Source organism: Notamacropus eugenii, chromosome 2 (genome assembly GCF_028372415.1).
Source record: "Notamacropus eugenii isolate mMacEug1 chromosome 2, mMacEug1.pri_v2, whole genome shotgun sequence".
Classification (NCBI taxonomy): Eukaryota; Metazoa; Chordata; class Mammalia; order Diprotodontia; family Macropodidae; genus Notamacropus; species Notamacropus eugenii.
The window spans coordinates 384,627,732-384,643,677 of record NC_092873.1 but is presented as its reverse complement, the minus strand read 5'-3'; the positions used below and the strand labels follow the sequence as shown (position 1 = coordinate 384,643,677).

The following is a 15,946-nucleotide window of genomic DNA, read 5'->3' as shown; positions in this document are numbered from 1 at the left end:
CTAATTAAGACAGCAGCTTGCAGCCGCTCCAGATCCCAGCTCTCTATTCCTCAGGGCTTTTTGGGAAAGCTAAATGTCTGCTACAAATGCAAGCTCAGTAGCTCCATCTGCCACCCACAACAGACTGGCTGCAGTTAAAAATGACTTTTTTTTTTTTAGAGCAAACTGATGCACTGAGGCTGGAGGAGGGGAGGGAATCTTTGTAAACAGAGGGCTCTGACCACCCTCCCTGGCCGCATTCTCCCCTTAACCCTTTGTTGCCTTGCTTCTTAGGGTTTCCAGTAGTAAAAGACTTTGATCACCTACTTAAACTAGAAGCCTGGGGAGGGGAAATGAGTTGCTCTAGTCACCAGGCAAGCAAAGCTAAGATTCAAACCCAAGTCTTATAGTGTCAAAGTAGAACACTTGGTATATGCTTGTGGCTCATTTACTAGTACTTCAGAAACACCAGACACACCCAGCGGTATGATGGTAAATGTTTAATAACTGCCTCTCTGAAAATAATACACTTTCAAGTTTAATCTTCATTATTAAGATTTTCTCTATCACTTTCTGAAGTCTAGACAAATAAAAAAACCAATCTATTGAGCCTTGTTTTGTAACATTTGTGGATTTCCAAGGTATAAATGCACGCACTAAAGATTTAACAGTCAGCTGTAGCTAACCAGTATGGGCTGACTCCGGCAGACCCCTGCTTACACATCACTATGAGTACAATGGAACTCTATTAATTGTTACGTGCAAATAATACAAATACTAGCTCCCTTAAGAACAAACCACCAACCTGCTTCTTAGATTGCCCACAAAGAGTTTTATACTGATGCTCAGCTGAAGTCCGTGTCTCTCCCCATGGCAGGTGTCTAGCAGGTCTCCTTTAATCAGCACTGCTCTGAAAGAATTCTAGAAGCTGAATCTCAAGTTTAGGGGAACAAAGAAGGTACCTGTCCCAGGAGCAGGCTTGGATCTCCAGTGGTTTTCTTACAGTTCTAGTTATGGCTGTTCCTAATTTGTTTACCACATAATTTGATTGTCCAGCTCATTAAATGTCATTTTTAACATTTTTTTTGCATTGATGATATGGGAGAAATACTTCTCTCTAAATCCATGTGGTAGGTAACCGCTGCCAAGATACGTTTAATACAATGTAAAAATTATAGACATAAAAACCAAGACTTTATTATGATGCTCAAGCCCAGGTTCAGACTTCAGAGAAAACAATAAATGTGAACGATCATTAGAATTCTAACAAGTCCTCTTATGGACAAAATTACAACAGAGTGACAGAGGAATAATTCTTTTATCATAGTGCCATCTTGTACATTCCTCTTAGGCCATAAAAATTAAAGAAAAGCTAAAATGACAATCCCATGCTTCCTTCAATGTCATAAAAGTTGAACAAACTTGGTTAAACAGAGTCATAATCTCATACATAAACAAACCTAGTTAAACAGACTCTATAGGTAAATTAAGTCAGATTAAACTACATTCAGAGGGCTCACAAATAGCCTGATTGAGGGGAAGATCTACATGTTGAAAAAAAGTCAGGGACAGTTAAGTTTCTTCCTCTGGCTTCTTATCTAAGGAATATTTAAGTCAGTAATTAATTTTTTATATCCCATGGGACAAATTTTCTTTAGATGAGGTTAATATTAAAAGAAGACAGGCTTTCAGTTAGCCAAAAGTTCCAGGAGGAATAAATAGAAATCAAACCCCCCAAATTCCCATTACAATATGTCCTATCAGAAGGTTCACACATGTTTACTAATTTTTTTTACTACATCATGTGTTACAAGTGCTTATCTTGCTATTAAAAAACAGCCTATATGTACAAAAACATTTGTAGGAGCTCTTTCTGTGGTGGCAAAGAATTGGAAATTAAGGAGATGCCCATTTGGGACTTGGAACTCTCTAACTGGGAAATGGTTGATCAAGTTGTGGTATATGATTGCGATGGAATACAATTGTGCTATAAGAAATGATGAAGGAGATAGTTTCAGAAAGACTTGGGAGGACTTATATAAACTGATTCAAATTAAAGTAAGAGAACTAGCAGAACATTGTACACGGTAACAGCAATATTGTAAAGATGATCAACTTGGAAGACTTAGCTATGCACAACAATTTGAAAGAACTCATGATGAAAAATGCTATCCACCTACAGAGTGCAGATTGAATTGAAGCATATTTTTTTCACTTTCTTCATTTTTCTTGCTTTTTTTGCAACATGGCTAATATGGAAATATGTTTTACATGACTTTATATGTATAATAGACATTGTTAATAAGGGTGGGGAACCTGAAACCTCCAAGCCACACATGACCCCTCTAAGTCCTCCAGTTTGGCCCTTTGACTGAATCCAAACTTCTCAGAACAAATCCTCTTAATAAAAGGATTTCTTCTGTAAAACTTGAACTCAAAAGGCCCCACCCAAGTACCTAGAATGTTACAAGTGGCCTGGAGGCTGCAGGTCCTCCACCCCTGGATAGTATTTCTTGCCTTTTCAATGGGGCAAGGGACTGGAAGGAGGGAAAGATTTTGGAACTGAAATAAAAACAAAACAAAACAATTTATAGGAAAACAACTTTAAAAAAAACAATCACAAAATGGGGGCTTAAAGCAAAATACGAAAGACTTAAAACTTAGTAAAGTTGACAAATTTATTCCCACTATATTACTAAGGTAATAAACTTATTCTTACTACACTGCTATTGTCCACTATGCCAGTCAGTCAATAAGCATTTATTGAGTGTGCTTACTATATTCTGGTCATGGTGATCAGGACAGGATTGCAAAAGCAATGTTTCTACTTTCAGAGAGCTCATGCTATTGATTACTATAGAGAAGTCTGGCCAATTGTTCATTGAGAGAAAACTAGATAAAATCCTGAGTGCTACTGGACAGTCAGGCAAAAGCAGTCTTCATCTTCTCTCTAGGGGTACCTGGAGACACACAATAGACAGAGGAGAGGAGGGGCAAGATGAAATAATTTGGATTGCCTTGATTTTTATCCTGGGTATGTGACTCCTAGTTGTGGTGGCTGGAGGAAAAGAGGAGAGTAGGGGCCGAGGGGAGGTTTGTGGGGAGGGAAGGCAAAAATAAATCACTTGGTTGTGATTGAAAAACTGGTCTAGGTAGACCTCTGCCACTCAACTCTAGAGTGTGTGTGAGTGAGTGTGTGTGTGAGTGTGTGTGTGTGAGTGTGTGTGAGTGTGTGTCTGTGTCTGTAAGTGTGTGTCTGTGTGTGTGCATGTGAGTGTGCATGTGTGTCTGTGTGTGTATGAGTGAGTGTGTGTGTGTCTGTGTGTGAGTGCATGAGTGTGTGTGTGTCTGTGTGTGTGAGTGTGTGTGTGAGTGTGTGTGAGTGCATGTGAGTGAGTGCATGAGTGAGTGTGAGTATCTGTATGTGTGTGTGAGTGAGTGTGTGTGAGTGTATGTGTTTTGAGTGTGTGTGTGAGTGTGTGTCTGTGTGTGTCTCTGTGTGTGTGTCTGTGTGTGTGTGTGTGTGAGTGAGTGTCTGTGTGTGTGTATGAGTGTGTGTCTGTGTGTGTGTGAGTGAGTGCGTGTGTGTGTGTATGAGTGAGTGTGTGTGTGTGTGTGTGTGTGTGTGTGTGTGTGTGTGTGCGTGTGTATGGTGAAAGGGCAGGCTATACAGCCCAATGCATTTTTCGCTTCAAGGGCCTTTCTCCACCCCCACTCCCCCCCCCAAAAAAGTCAGCCGCTCTTGGCTCTGATTTTGAAAATTACATTGAGAGAGGCATACAGTCTGGGGCTAGGGAGGTGTACAATGTCCTTTGTATCAAACCCTGGTCCAATATACATCTCCAGTAATGTGTCCATTCCTGGGTAGCATAATTTAGGAAGGAGATTGATAAACCAGATAGCTTCCAGAGGAGGGCAATTAAGATAGTAAAAGGTCTCAAAAATGTGACACATGAGGACATGTTGAAAGAGCTGGGAATATCTAGCTTGCCAAAAAGAAGACAGGGGTGATGAAGCAGCTCTCCTCAAATATTTGAAAGACTGTGGAAGAGGGAATCAACTCTTTGGCTTCAGAGGGGAGAATGGATAGAAGTTGTAAAGAGGTAATTTTAGTCTTGATGTCAGGAAAAAACCCCTAATAATTAGAGCCATCTAGATGATGAAACTGGGAGTCTTCAAGCAGAGGTATGTTGCAGAGGGCATCCTTGTTCAGATATAGGAAATAGATTATATGGCCTCTAAGACGCCTTTCTATTCTGAGATGCTATGATTCTGTGAACTGTACCATAAAGGTTCTTATGACCGGTCTCTAGGCACCAACTGGTCACTGCTATTAGCACTTAGTATTAGTATTAGTAAAAAAGTAATTGTCCAAATACCATATTAAATTGTCTACTTTGAACACAAAAGCAGACAACTCTCCAACCATGTCAAATTCATCAGAAAGAGCCAGAAGGGTGATAAAGAATAAAAAGATCTTTGGGCAGAAGGTGGGTGACCACTTGTTGGGATGTGGTGAAAAGAGGAGCTTCAGGTGGCAGAGGTGGCTTGGAATGAATGACCTCTGAGGGTGTTTACAATTCTAAGATTTAGAGTTTGGCTTCTATGAGATAATTGGGTGAGGTCCCGTAGGAAATGAACCTTGGTGACTTTAGAGGAAACTGTTCTAATGGAAGGAAGATAGTATAATAGCTTTGAGGAGAGGGTGGAAGCAGTAGAGTTGAGTTATAAAGTTTAGTTATGAAAAACTAAAGAAAGAGAGATGACCTGTTATTGGGAAGTGGCAACTGCTAGAATTGGATCAGGGTCTTTTTAAAGAAAGGGCCATAGTATCTAGGTCCAGAAAGAGGGTCCAAGAAGTCATTCTGTCCAAATTCCCCATTTCACAGATGTAAAATCTCAGATCTTTTGTCTCCAGTTTGGTTTTCTCCCCACTACTGTTAGCACTGAAAGGTTACTGTCAAAAAAATTGATCCATTTTCAAGTCTCTATCCCACCTGATGTTCTCCCCTCTAATCTCTCCTTTTTCCACCTGTCATGTAGGGAGCTAGGTGACACAGTAGTTTTGAACTGGAGTTGGGAAGATCGGAGTTCAAATCCTTTTTCAGTCCGAACCTGGGCAAGTCACTTAATCACTCTGAGTTTCCGTTTCCTTATCTATAAAATGGACATAATGATAGCACCCAGCTCACAGGGTTATTATGAGACTCAAATAAGATAAGGGGGAAGAGAATAAGAATATGCATAGTGCCTACTATACACCAGGCATGGTGCTTAGCATTTTACTAATATTAGTTTATCATCAGACTATGTATATACAGTGCTTTGCAAACCTTGAAATGTTATTTAAATGCTAGCTATTATTTTTATAATCTTCTACAGAGATCTAATCATGTCACTCCCTTGACAAAAAACCTTCATTGGCTCCCCACTATATTTAGGATAAAACAGAAACTTCTTAGCCAGCCTGGCCAAATTTAAGCCATCAGCCTATTCTGATTCCAACCTACTTTTTGGACTTAGCTCTGAGGTCTGGCTCAGGCATGATCTCCTTCGTGATCCTAAGTCCAACACTCTGTTTCGGGAAACTGGGTTATTAGATGCTTCAGGGTCTTCTCCTGTTCATTCCCATTTGTATTTACAGCTTCTGTTCCATCAACATCAGTGGAAATTCCTTTCTCTCTTCAAAGTCAGTATCAGGTGTCTGCTCCTTCTTAGAGATGTGGGACCATGAAGTAGATAAAGAACTGAACTTAGGAAGACTTGGGTCACACCTCTAACACTTTTTAGCTGTCTGATCACAGATGAATCACTCTTAGCTTGTGTCCTCATCTATGTAAAATGAGGACTTGGACTAGATGCCCTTAAAAGTCCTTTCTCCTCCGAATATGTCCTCTTGGAAGCCTTCTCTGAATTGCCCAGCTGATCTTCTCCCCATCAAAATGTTCTAGATCTTTCCTTTTGCCCCATCATATACCCTACCTTACATCATACTTACCTATTCAGAAATTATATTTTCTCCTATTTGACTGCAAATATCTTGAAGTCAAGGTCTATGTTATAACCATCTTTTTACCCTAATACCTTGTAACAGTGGCTAGGACAGGATAGGTGCTTAATAAATGTTTGTTGAAGGGAAAAGCAAAGGGACTAAGCATTTATTAAGTGCCTACTAGGTGCCAGGTATTGTGCTAAGCACTTTACAATTATTGTCACATCTGATCCTCACAACAACCCTGCAAAGATAGTGCTGCTATTGTACCCATTTTACAGTTGAAGAAACTGAGACAGAAGTTAAACAACTTGCCCAGGGTGACCCAGTTTTTAAAGTGTCCATGACTGGCTGTGGACTCAGGTCTTCCTGCCTCCATGATCCATGCTGTATCTGCTCTACCTAGCTGCTTATGTGATAGATAGATTAGAAGGGATGACATCTAAAGTACAGGAGAGGCTTAATTTTGAGGGTAAGAGAGACTTTTCTGTTACTTGAAGGAAGGAGACATGGGTATAAATTGAAGTGGAGTAAGTAGAATTGGAAAAGCCTCATTCCTACCCGACCCTCTCCAGCTTCTTATCCATCCATTCAATAAGTACAGACTGACAGCAACTATCATGTTCTTGCACTAAGCCTAGGGGAAAACAACGTTCAATAAGATCTCATTTTGTGATAGAACTAGTAGGTGCAAAACATGAGCCGCGTAAACATCTAATGGTCGAACATTCATTTTTCATTCAAAGCCACAGAATCAGCGATCACAGAGTGTGAAGGACAGAGTTATTTTCAACAAACAATTATTTTAAAAAATTGGAAATAAAACAGTCTTAGCAAAGCTAGAAAGGAGATGAGGAAGAATACAAATGGTATGCCCGCTCTCTTTTTGCTCCAGGATGAATGAAATATACTTCATTGCTGTCGTCTGTAACTAAATTGTAATTCCCCAGTGGGCAAGAACTGAGTCCATCGTTCCATCTTTCTCTGTGCTTTTGTGACAGCAGATGCTCAGTGAGAGAGATAATAGAAGTGTAGGCAAAAGCTGAGTTTCTGAAATGCGCAGTGGGGTCATAAGGGGCCAGCCCTGAGGATATTTGGTCTCATTTTTCAACCAGAGCTCAAACAAAACAGCTCCCTAGCTGTCTTGAAACAGAGGCAATGTGCCCAACAGACAATGTGCTGACATCACCAAACGGTGATGTTAGCCCGGCAGCATCGGAGGTGTAAGTTGTAAGGGTTCTTTCTGTGGGTGTCCTCCATGTAGAATTTCTTGGCCATACACTCAATGTGTCCCCTCTGTGCATATTCCTTGGTCATGTGAGCTCTCTTTATATATGTCATCTATTTGTGTCCCTTCATCATGTGTGTTTTCTGTGTGCCTTTCTCCACTGCTGATGTGGTGTCATGTATGTGACTCTCATCTTCCTATAGAGTCATCTTTAACTCTTCTTTATCCCTTATCCTTAAATTCAACCTAGTGCAAAGAATATTGATTCTATCTCTCCCATATTTCTCACATACAAATAAAAGATACTATTCTCCTTTAGGTCCTTTTCTCTTCTTACCTGGGTTATTTTAATAGTCTCTCAACTGGTTTCCCTCCCTCCAACCTCTTTTTCTAATTTGTTCTTGATGCTGCTAATGGAGTAATTTTCTTAATGCATAGATATAATCATGACATCTTCCCTCCCCTGTTTAAAAACCTTCAGTGGTTCCCTCTTATCTGTCCAGGAAAAGTTTACTTTCTCAGCTTCATTGTCAAGGCCCACTGCAATCTGACTTTAGTCCATTGTCCAGCCTGATTTTGTACTGCTTTGACTCTTCTCCTTGTGACCCAGGGCAAGTCTTTTAATTTTAGTTTGGAGAATGGGTGGTGAGGAAATTCACTAGTTTATATTGTTTATGATTTCTTGCATCACTAACTACTTTGATTCTACCCTTCCTTCACAAAATAATAGAATTTGAGAGTTGAAAGCAGACCAACTCATAACCCAACTGAATCCTCATTGTAATGTACCCCACAAATGGTCATCCACTTGGAGAAGGAGGAGAACCTTGTACCTCTTGAGGCAATTCATTACATATCAGTTCTATCTGGACTATTTCCCATTCCCTGTTCCTACCCCAGGGCCTTTGTGAGTGCTGTCCTTTTAGACATATCTCTGACTAATGCAATTTTTCCTTTCCTTTGAGGTCTAGCTCAGGCATGATCTTCTTCATGAAGCTTTCCTGGTCCCCTGATCACCTCTTCCTCAAACCTCTTTTGTCTCAGACTCATCTTGAGTACTTTTTGTTCAGTCACATCTGGCTCTTCATTACCCATTTGGGGTTTTCTTGGCAAAGACACTGAAGTGGTTTACCATTTCCTTCTCTAGCTCACTTTACAGATGAGGAGCCTGAGGCAAACAGGATTAAGTGACTTGCCCAGGGTCACACAGCTAGTTAGTGTCTGAGGCTGGATTTGAATTCAGGAAAATGAGTCATACTGTTTCCAGGCCTGGTACTATCCACTGTACCACTTAGCTACCCATTCTTATGTACTAATCACAGTTTAATTTGTGTTGCAGTTATGTACATCTAAGTCTTACTCCCTCACCAAATTGTAATTGTATAGTAGAGGACCAGGCTTGTGTCCTACTTATCTTTATCTTCCTAGCATCTACAGAGTGTGGTACTAGTCAAATTATGTTGAATTGAGGCAAGTTTATGATGTTGTAAAGGTTATGCTTATATCCTGTCTCCTGGTATAGAGATAAATGAAGACTGAGAACCTAGCAACTCAAGAGACAAACAGAGTGGGTTTTTCTGTCATCCTTCTCATTATATTTTTTTCTTCAGTGCATATTTTGAGAAATGGAAGAAACAAGAGACTCTATTTTAGAATGGTTTTTTAAAAAATCACTTCTGACAAATGCTGGTTAGAAGTTTCTTGCAGTGTTGATATGGGTGTCTCATGGCTGTAAACTTGGGTTTCAAGCTAATCCTTACATGAAGAATTTGGTACAATGAGGTTGAGAGAGGCAGTTGCTTAGGATAGGTAACCAGGTGAGGGTGGGGAGAATTTGAAAAGGTGGGAAGGGAGGAAGAATCTCCCTAGCTAATTAGTGTTATTCATACTTGATACATTCATTGCAAACTGGCTTATATGCTGTTTCCCCAAATTGCACAGGCTTTCTTAATGCCTGCTAAAGTTCTCTCCTCCCTTCTTTCTCTTAGATTCTTTAGCATCATTGAAGACTCAAATCAACTAACCATATCTTTCCGGGTCATTCTAGTTATTAGTATTCTTCACTTCCTTAAATTGTTTTGTATGTAACTATCATACTTGAAGCTTCTTCAGTCTGGCTCCACTTTCTTCCATCTCTACCCAACAGAAACTTGGAATCTACTCTTGGTTTCCCTGCCTCTGGTAGGGGAGCTTTTCTGCCTCCTGACTGCTTTCTTAACATGGCTCTATTCTCCTTTTACCTTCATCCCAAAGGGCATTTAGACCCCACCTCTGGGTCCCAAACCATTTTTCTTCACCATGGCCCAAGAGGGTGACATACATCCCCTTCCCCCTCATTAGCACACCTTTATGTGTTCTCTTCTCTCATTAGAATATCAGGTTCTTGAGGACAAGGACTGTCTTGCTTGCTTGTGTATCACCAGCACTTAGCATGGGGCCTGGCATGTAATAAATGCTCTGTGGGTCTGTCTATCCTTTCTATTTTTCATCTACTTGTTAATGTTCCCAAATGAATGTATTGCTCTCTGTCTTTACCTCTATCTCTTGGAATCTCTTCAAGGGTCAATTCAAGTGCCACCATCTACAAAAGGTGTTTCTTCTTTTCCCCAGTTATTAGTCTCTCCTGCCTTAAAAAATTTACTTAGTATTTGTGAAGGGATGGCCCCTTTATTTAAAAAAAAAAAAGTCTATTCACTGAATTGGCATTATCTCACTCAAAGTGAGAACCTGAAAAGGCCTTAGCCTGAAAGGGCCAGGGTCTCCCATTGAATCTTGGGACATCTCCAGTCATTCTGATGAATGTCTGGCCTATGGACCCAGATAGCTCTGGAGGAGAAAGTGAGGTTGGTGATCTTACACAGTTCTCCTTCACTCAAATCAAAGTCAACTGTAAGTCATGTCATCATTTCCCTGATGTCATGATCCTCTTCAAAAATGAAGGACAAACACAAGTATTTGTAAGGAAACAAATTTTTAGTGGCCAAAAAACATCACCAAAACTGGTGATATATATAATAAAGGTAGGAATACAAGGTATGTGGTTGGAGAGGAAAGATCTTACCTCCTTCATTTACCTTTTGCTCTGGTTCGAATTCATTTACATTCTAAGCTAAAAAAGATCTCAGCAATATCTAATCCTAAATAAGTTAGGCTTTAGTAACAGAAGACTTTGGTTTCTTCTAGAAGTAGGGATCAAAAAGAAAAGATAGTTTAAACCTAGGGGAATCTCTGTCTGATTTAAATTTTTTCTTTTTTCTTTTCAACTGGGCATGGCAGATATGACTTAAAAGCAGAGAGGTATTCTAACTGCTATACCCTAGCAGACTGGAGTTGAAAGGGATAGTGTGGTTCTGAAAAGCTACATCTAGAAGCTAGTAGCTGCTTGGAAACAATGATTTGCAAAGGTTACACACTTAGACGCCGTTGGATGATACTATGTGCCCAGTGGTCACCATGACACCATTAGAGATGCCATGAAAGGAGCACAGAAATGTGCCAGTGGAGATTACATGGTCAGCACTCACCAACAGACCAGCAGAGATATCACTCCAGCATTAAGCAGGCTGAGAGAGGGTAGTATGAAAATATCATCAGAAGACATCTCTTTTCCTTCAGCAATGGAGGTTTTCCTCTCCACATATGTGCCCTGACCATACCTAGTTTCTGTGTATGCTCCTAATGCACAATGCTTATGCATGCTAATTCTCCCACTGATGGGATGTGGAGTGGTAAGACAGTTCACCCTAGGTTTATGGGAGGAATGATTTATTATGAATTTTCTTACTATACAATTTCTTAAAATCCCTTTGCTTTTAATTAATCATGTGTTCTGGTTGGCTAAGAAGATGTAAAAATATCAGCTTGAGTTTATGAGCTATGGTTTTGTGTAGATGTAGGATCACAGCATACCTTCAACTTGAGGCAGCTGTTCTAAGGACTTCATGTATATGACCCAGGGGCTACATATTTAGTTTGCATTTACTTATTGGTGTATATGTTGTTTTTCTCCAGTACAATATGAATGCCTTAAGTGCACAGACGGGGTTTTTTTTTTTGTTTTTTTTAGAGTAGTGCTGAGACTTAGCGCCTGGATCTCTGATTACACTAACTCCCAGAAAAGGAAACTCACACACAATGAAAGTTAGCACTTAGAGTCTTTAAAAACAATGAGAAGCTAAGTGATTCTCCCCAGGACTATAGCCAGTAAGTGTCAGAGGAAGCAGTGAACCTAGTTCTAACTGACTGTCTATTCTGCCTCTCAGGGTGGAGCAGAGTCAAAGTATTTGCCACGAATATTTTATTAATCAAGAATAATTGCCAGGAGATTGAAGACTAGCAGATATGGCAATTCAGATATTCTTTAGGAACCATGGACCAAGGAACTTCTGACTTCTCTCAACTTGGAGACATATATATGGTCATAGTTCTGACCATAAGTAATAACTCATGTGATCCAGCAACATTATTCCCATTACCCACCCAGAGACTTCTGAAAAATTAAAGTCTTTGGTTTCCTGGGGGTATATGGTTGCAGACCTGAAGCCTGATGCAGGGATATGCTGGAAAATGTTTAACAACTACTTCTGGAGGGAAAAAAAATGTACCCATGATACACTTTCAAGTTTAATCTTTAAGTTTAAACTTTTATATTTAATGAAGTTAATACAGAATTAACTTTTTTCATCACTTTTTTAGGTCCAGATAATCAACAAAACAGTCAATTAGCACTAATTTGAGTCAGCATGGTATAGTAGATAGGAGCCCAGAGGAGAGCCCTCAGGAGAGCTCTGGCTGAGTAGCTGTGTGGCCCTGTAAGGGTGCAGAGAGGACTGAAGACCATGGCTGCCATACAAGGAACTCCTGAAGTAAGTGGAGATGTTTAGTTTGACAAGAGGAGATTTAGCAAAGCCAGAATAGTTGTCCTTATGTATAAGGTATCTCGATGAGGAGCCTTTAGATGTGTTTGCTGGGCCCCAGAGGGAAGAACTTGGAAAAATGAAGGGAAATTATAAAGAAACATATTGAGTCTGATATAAAGACTTCCTAATAATCAGAGCTGTCCAACAGTAGAGTGGGCTACCTTGAGGGCTGAGGTGGAGGAAGAGAATAAGCATATATCACACCTACCATGCTCCAGGCCCTGTGCTCAGCACTTTATAAATATCATCTCATTTGATTCCCACAATAACTCTGCGAGGTAAGTGCTGGTATTATTCCTATTTTACAGTTGTGAAGACTGAGGCAAACAGACATTAAGTAACTTGCTCAGGGTGACACAGTTATTAAGCATCCGAAGCTGGATTTGAATCCACTTTTTTTTTTTTTACTTCAGGCCCAGTCTTCTATCTACTCTGTCACCAGTTGCTTCCTTGAGAGAACATGTTGTGTTTGACATTCCTATGGGACATCCAACTTCTCAACTATGTCCTCTATGAGGCAAATGCATATTGGGGAGCCCACACACCATAAGATCAGCCGAGATGGTCTTCTGAGTACTGCTGAGTTTTTCTGTAAGGCTAGCTCAGTAAGGCCACAATGACTTGAAGGCCGGAGACAGATTGATGAAATGCTAGGGTCCAATGAAGAGTATCCAAGTTGTCCCAGTTTACAGATGGGAAAACTAAGTTACTCAGAGGAAAAATGGTTTGCTTAGAGATGTACCATAACACAGTTGACAGAATGCTGTAGTTGGAATCAGGAATACTTTGGTTCAGATCTTAGACACTAAATGTCTGTGTGGCCCTGGGCAAGTTACTCAACCTCTCTGAGCTTCCTCAGAGATAGAGTGGGCATAACAACAGCACCTGCTTCACAGGGTTATCATGAGGATTAAATGAGACAATGTATATCGGATACATAACAAACTTCAGAGTACCATGTAAATGTTTTTTTATTATTTTTGTTTGTTTGGGGACATACACCACTTTTATTCTTGACATGAAATCAATAAGCAAATTAAACAGTACATAATAATGACAAAACAATGGAAAATAAAATAATTACAAAGTGACTTGGGTACCTGCTGCTCTTCTGGACTCTAGAAATTCCCAAACTACAGAAATTACTTTGAACCCAGGAATCCTATAAAATGCAATTTGGGTGGACAAAAGAATGTACATGACAGAATACTGTTAAAAGCTCAATGTATGACACCTTCTGCAGGATCAGGTCAAAACTCAGAGACTCTTCAGGAACTATGGGCCAAAGACCTATGTGTTCTTTTCTCACCATAGAGATATGGACTCAGGAGAAGACAGACCTCTACGAGTCATTATTATTATCTAAGGTCACCTAGCTAATGGCATACTTAGGAATCAAATGCAGGCCTTCTGACTTGAAGAGCTTTCCCTACAATACCACGTTGCTTTTCTAAGAACCAGAATCACCTCTGGAGCCCTTCTCCACTGGGGGTAGATCTGAGCTGTTCTCCATCTTGCAAATTAGAACTCAACAAAAAGTTATCTCATCTGCTATACTTCATGGTGGGATAATAACACCCAGGGACAAATAAATACCACTCTCACTCAACACAGATACAGAGAGAAATAAGCACATAAGACCAGCTCCTAACTAGAGTGAAAGAAGATATGTTACTTTCATGTTATTCAATGGAATTGCCATGTCCCATTCTCATCTCTTGGGACTTGAGTATTTTCTGGGAAGTCTACCATGTTTCAGTCCTTGGTGATGACCTGGGTGAGTACCCAGGGGCTCCTCGAGTCTTTAGAGAGGAAAGAAAGGCTCAGTTTCATCTTCTAGGTTGGAGGATAGGGGCTCTCTTGTTGGAGGTAGTCTTTCTTCTAGCTTCTCTGAGGGGCATCTCAAGTTGAAGGATGATTGGTGGTGGGGGAGAATCAGGGATCACCAGGATAGAATTGTTATCATTTCTTGTATGTGCCTGGGCCTTATCTGCCTGGGGTCTCCTGTATATATCCCCTTAGACAGATGAGAGTTTCTGGTTCTGTGGCAATTTCAAGTTGGAATAGATGACAGAGAAGTCCTATAGAGAGGACAGACATCAGAAGAAGAGAAAAGGGAAATGGAGGAAATAAGAATACTGGGAAGCCATACTTACCTCTTCTCTTGGGGATAGACCTTTGGAAATGGCTGTGGAATAAAAAGGAAGGGCTCAAGTTTAGGCTCATTAAGGCTAATTTGCTCATCTCTTTCACACTTTATTCCTTGCTGTCCAGTTCTAGGGTGAGTGGGACTATTGTAGAAAATAGTGGAAAGTGAGATGACCCTAGGGAACATTAGGAGGTTGCCTTCTAGTCTACCAGAAGGCAGTGTTAACCATCTTTCCCCTATACCCCCATGCTCTGTCCTTCTTTGATTTCTGTAACATTATATTCTTATTCTTCTTTCTCACTAACTACTCCTTCATCTTATTTCCTAGATATTTTTCCCTTCCCCTCTTTAACTATAGCTTTATCTCCACTCCTCTTTTCTCCCTCCATTCTCTCTTTCTTGTGATACGCAAGACTTTAAGACTCAGTGTCTCCAGTCCTGACTCTTTCCCTGGCCCCCAGACAACCTTGCTAGAACTGCTTGGGAGACATCTTTATCACAATCAAATTTCTACCTGCATTTCAAGCTCAAGATGCTGTTGCCCCCACCTCAAACCTGATTCTTATAAAGCTGGTGTCATGAGAATTTCCTCCTTCTGTAGTTCCATTGTCTAGCCTTGGCTCAAACCCAAGACTCTATCCACCCTCTTCTTGGTTAGATCAGTTCATGATTGTGTAATGTACTTTATCTATCCCAGAGTAAGAATACATAGAAACCTTTCACTGGTATCCATAAAATCAGTTAAGTTTTCTCTTTTTTGGTGCCCACTTAACTCTCCAAATCACAAAGTCTCCTTCCCAGTGGCCTCACATGGAAGGTAAACTCTGTGAATGCATGTTTCATTTTTACTTTCGTATCCCTAGCACCTGGCTCAGTGCTATCCACTTAAAAGGTCTTTAATTTTTTTTAATTGAATGTCTCATCACTATTGGTCATAGAGCAGGATAAAGTTTGGGGTGGGGAGGGTGGATGCACAGAGAAAATCCTTCAGTGAGTCACTCACTGCATTTGGTTCTTCAGTGTTTGTATCTTCATTTGTGTCTCTTCAACGATCAGCCATTATTTGCTGAGTAAGGCAAGTTCCTTTGCCTGGTGTTCAAGCTCTTTTACAATCTGATGCTTCTCTACCTTCCCAGTCTACCTTATTATCTCATAGTGTTCAGTTCAATAAACTATTTTGGTGCTAAATGTTTATTGAATTGGTGTGACCCTGGGCAATTCACTTAACCTTGTTTGCCTCAGTTCCTCATCTATAAAATGAGCTAGATAAGGAAATAGCAAACCACTCCAGTATCCTTGCCAAGAAAACCCAAATGGGATCATGAAGAGTTGGACATGACCGAAATGATAGAAGAAGATGGAGAAGGAGGAGGAGGAGGAGAAGGAAAAGAAGAATGAAGAGAAGAAGGAGAAGGAGGAGGAGGAGAAGAAGAAGAAGAAGAAGAAGGAGGAGGAGAAGGTGAAGAAGAAGAAGAAGAATGAGAAGAAGGAGAAGGAAGATAAGAAGAAGAAGGAGAAGGAGAAGGAGAAGGAGGAGAAGAATAAGAAGGAGAGGGAGAAGAAGGAGAAGGAGAAGAAGAATGAGGAGAAGAAGGAGGAGGAGAAGAGGGAGAAGGAGAAGGAGAAGAAGGAGGAGAAGGAGAAGAAGGAGAAGGAGGAGAAGAATAAGAAGGAGAAGG

General features: G+C 40.4%; 1 protein-coding gene across 2 annotated transcripts in view; it reads right to left on the bottom strand.

The window, feature by feature from the left end:
* Positions 1 to 13,071: 13,071 nt before the first annotated feature.
* FCRL6 (Fc receptor like 6) overlaps positions 13,072 to 15,946 on the bottom strand; it is a 22,997-nt gene continuing 20,122 nt past the window's right edge. For both annotated transcript variants that reach the window (XM_072647364.1, XM_072647363.1), the window contains 2 exons: positions 14,275 to 14,306; positions 13,072 to 14,199 (listed from right to left, as the gene is read on the bottom strand). In XM_072647364.1, coding sequence (XP_072503465.1) covers positions 14,137 to 14,199; positions 14,275 to 14,306 — 95 coding nt within the window. In that variant the 3' untranslated portion in view covers positions 13,072 to 14,136. The remainder of the gene's footprint in view (positions 14,200 to 14,274; positions 14,307 to 15,946) is intronic.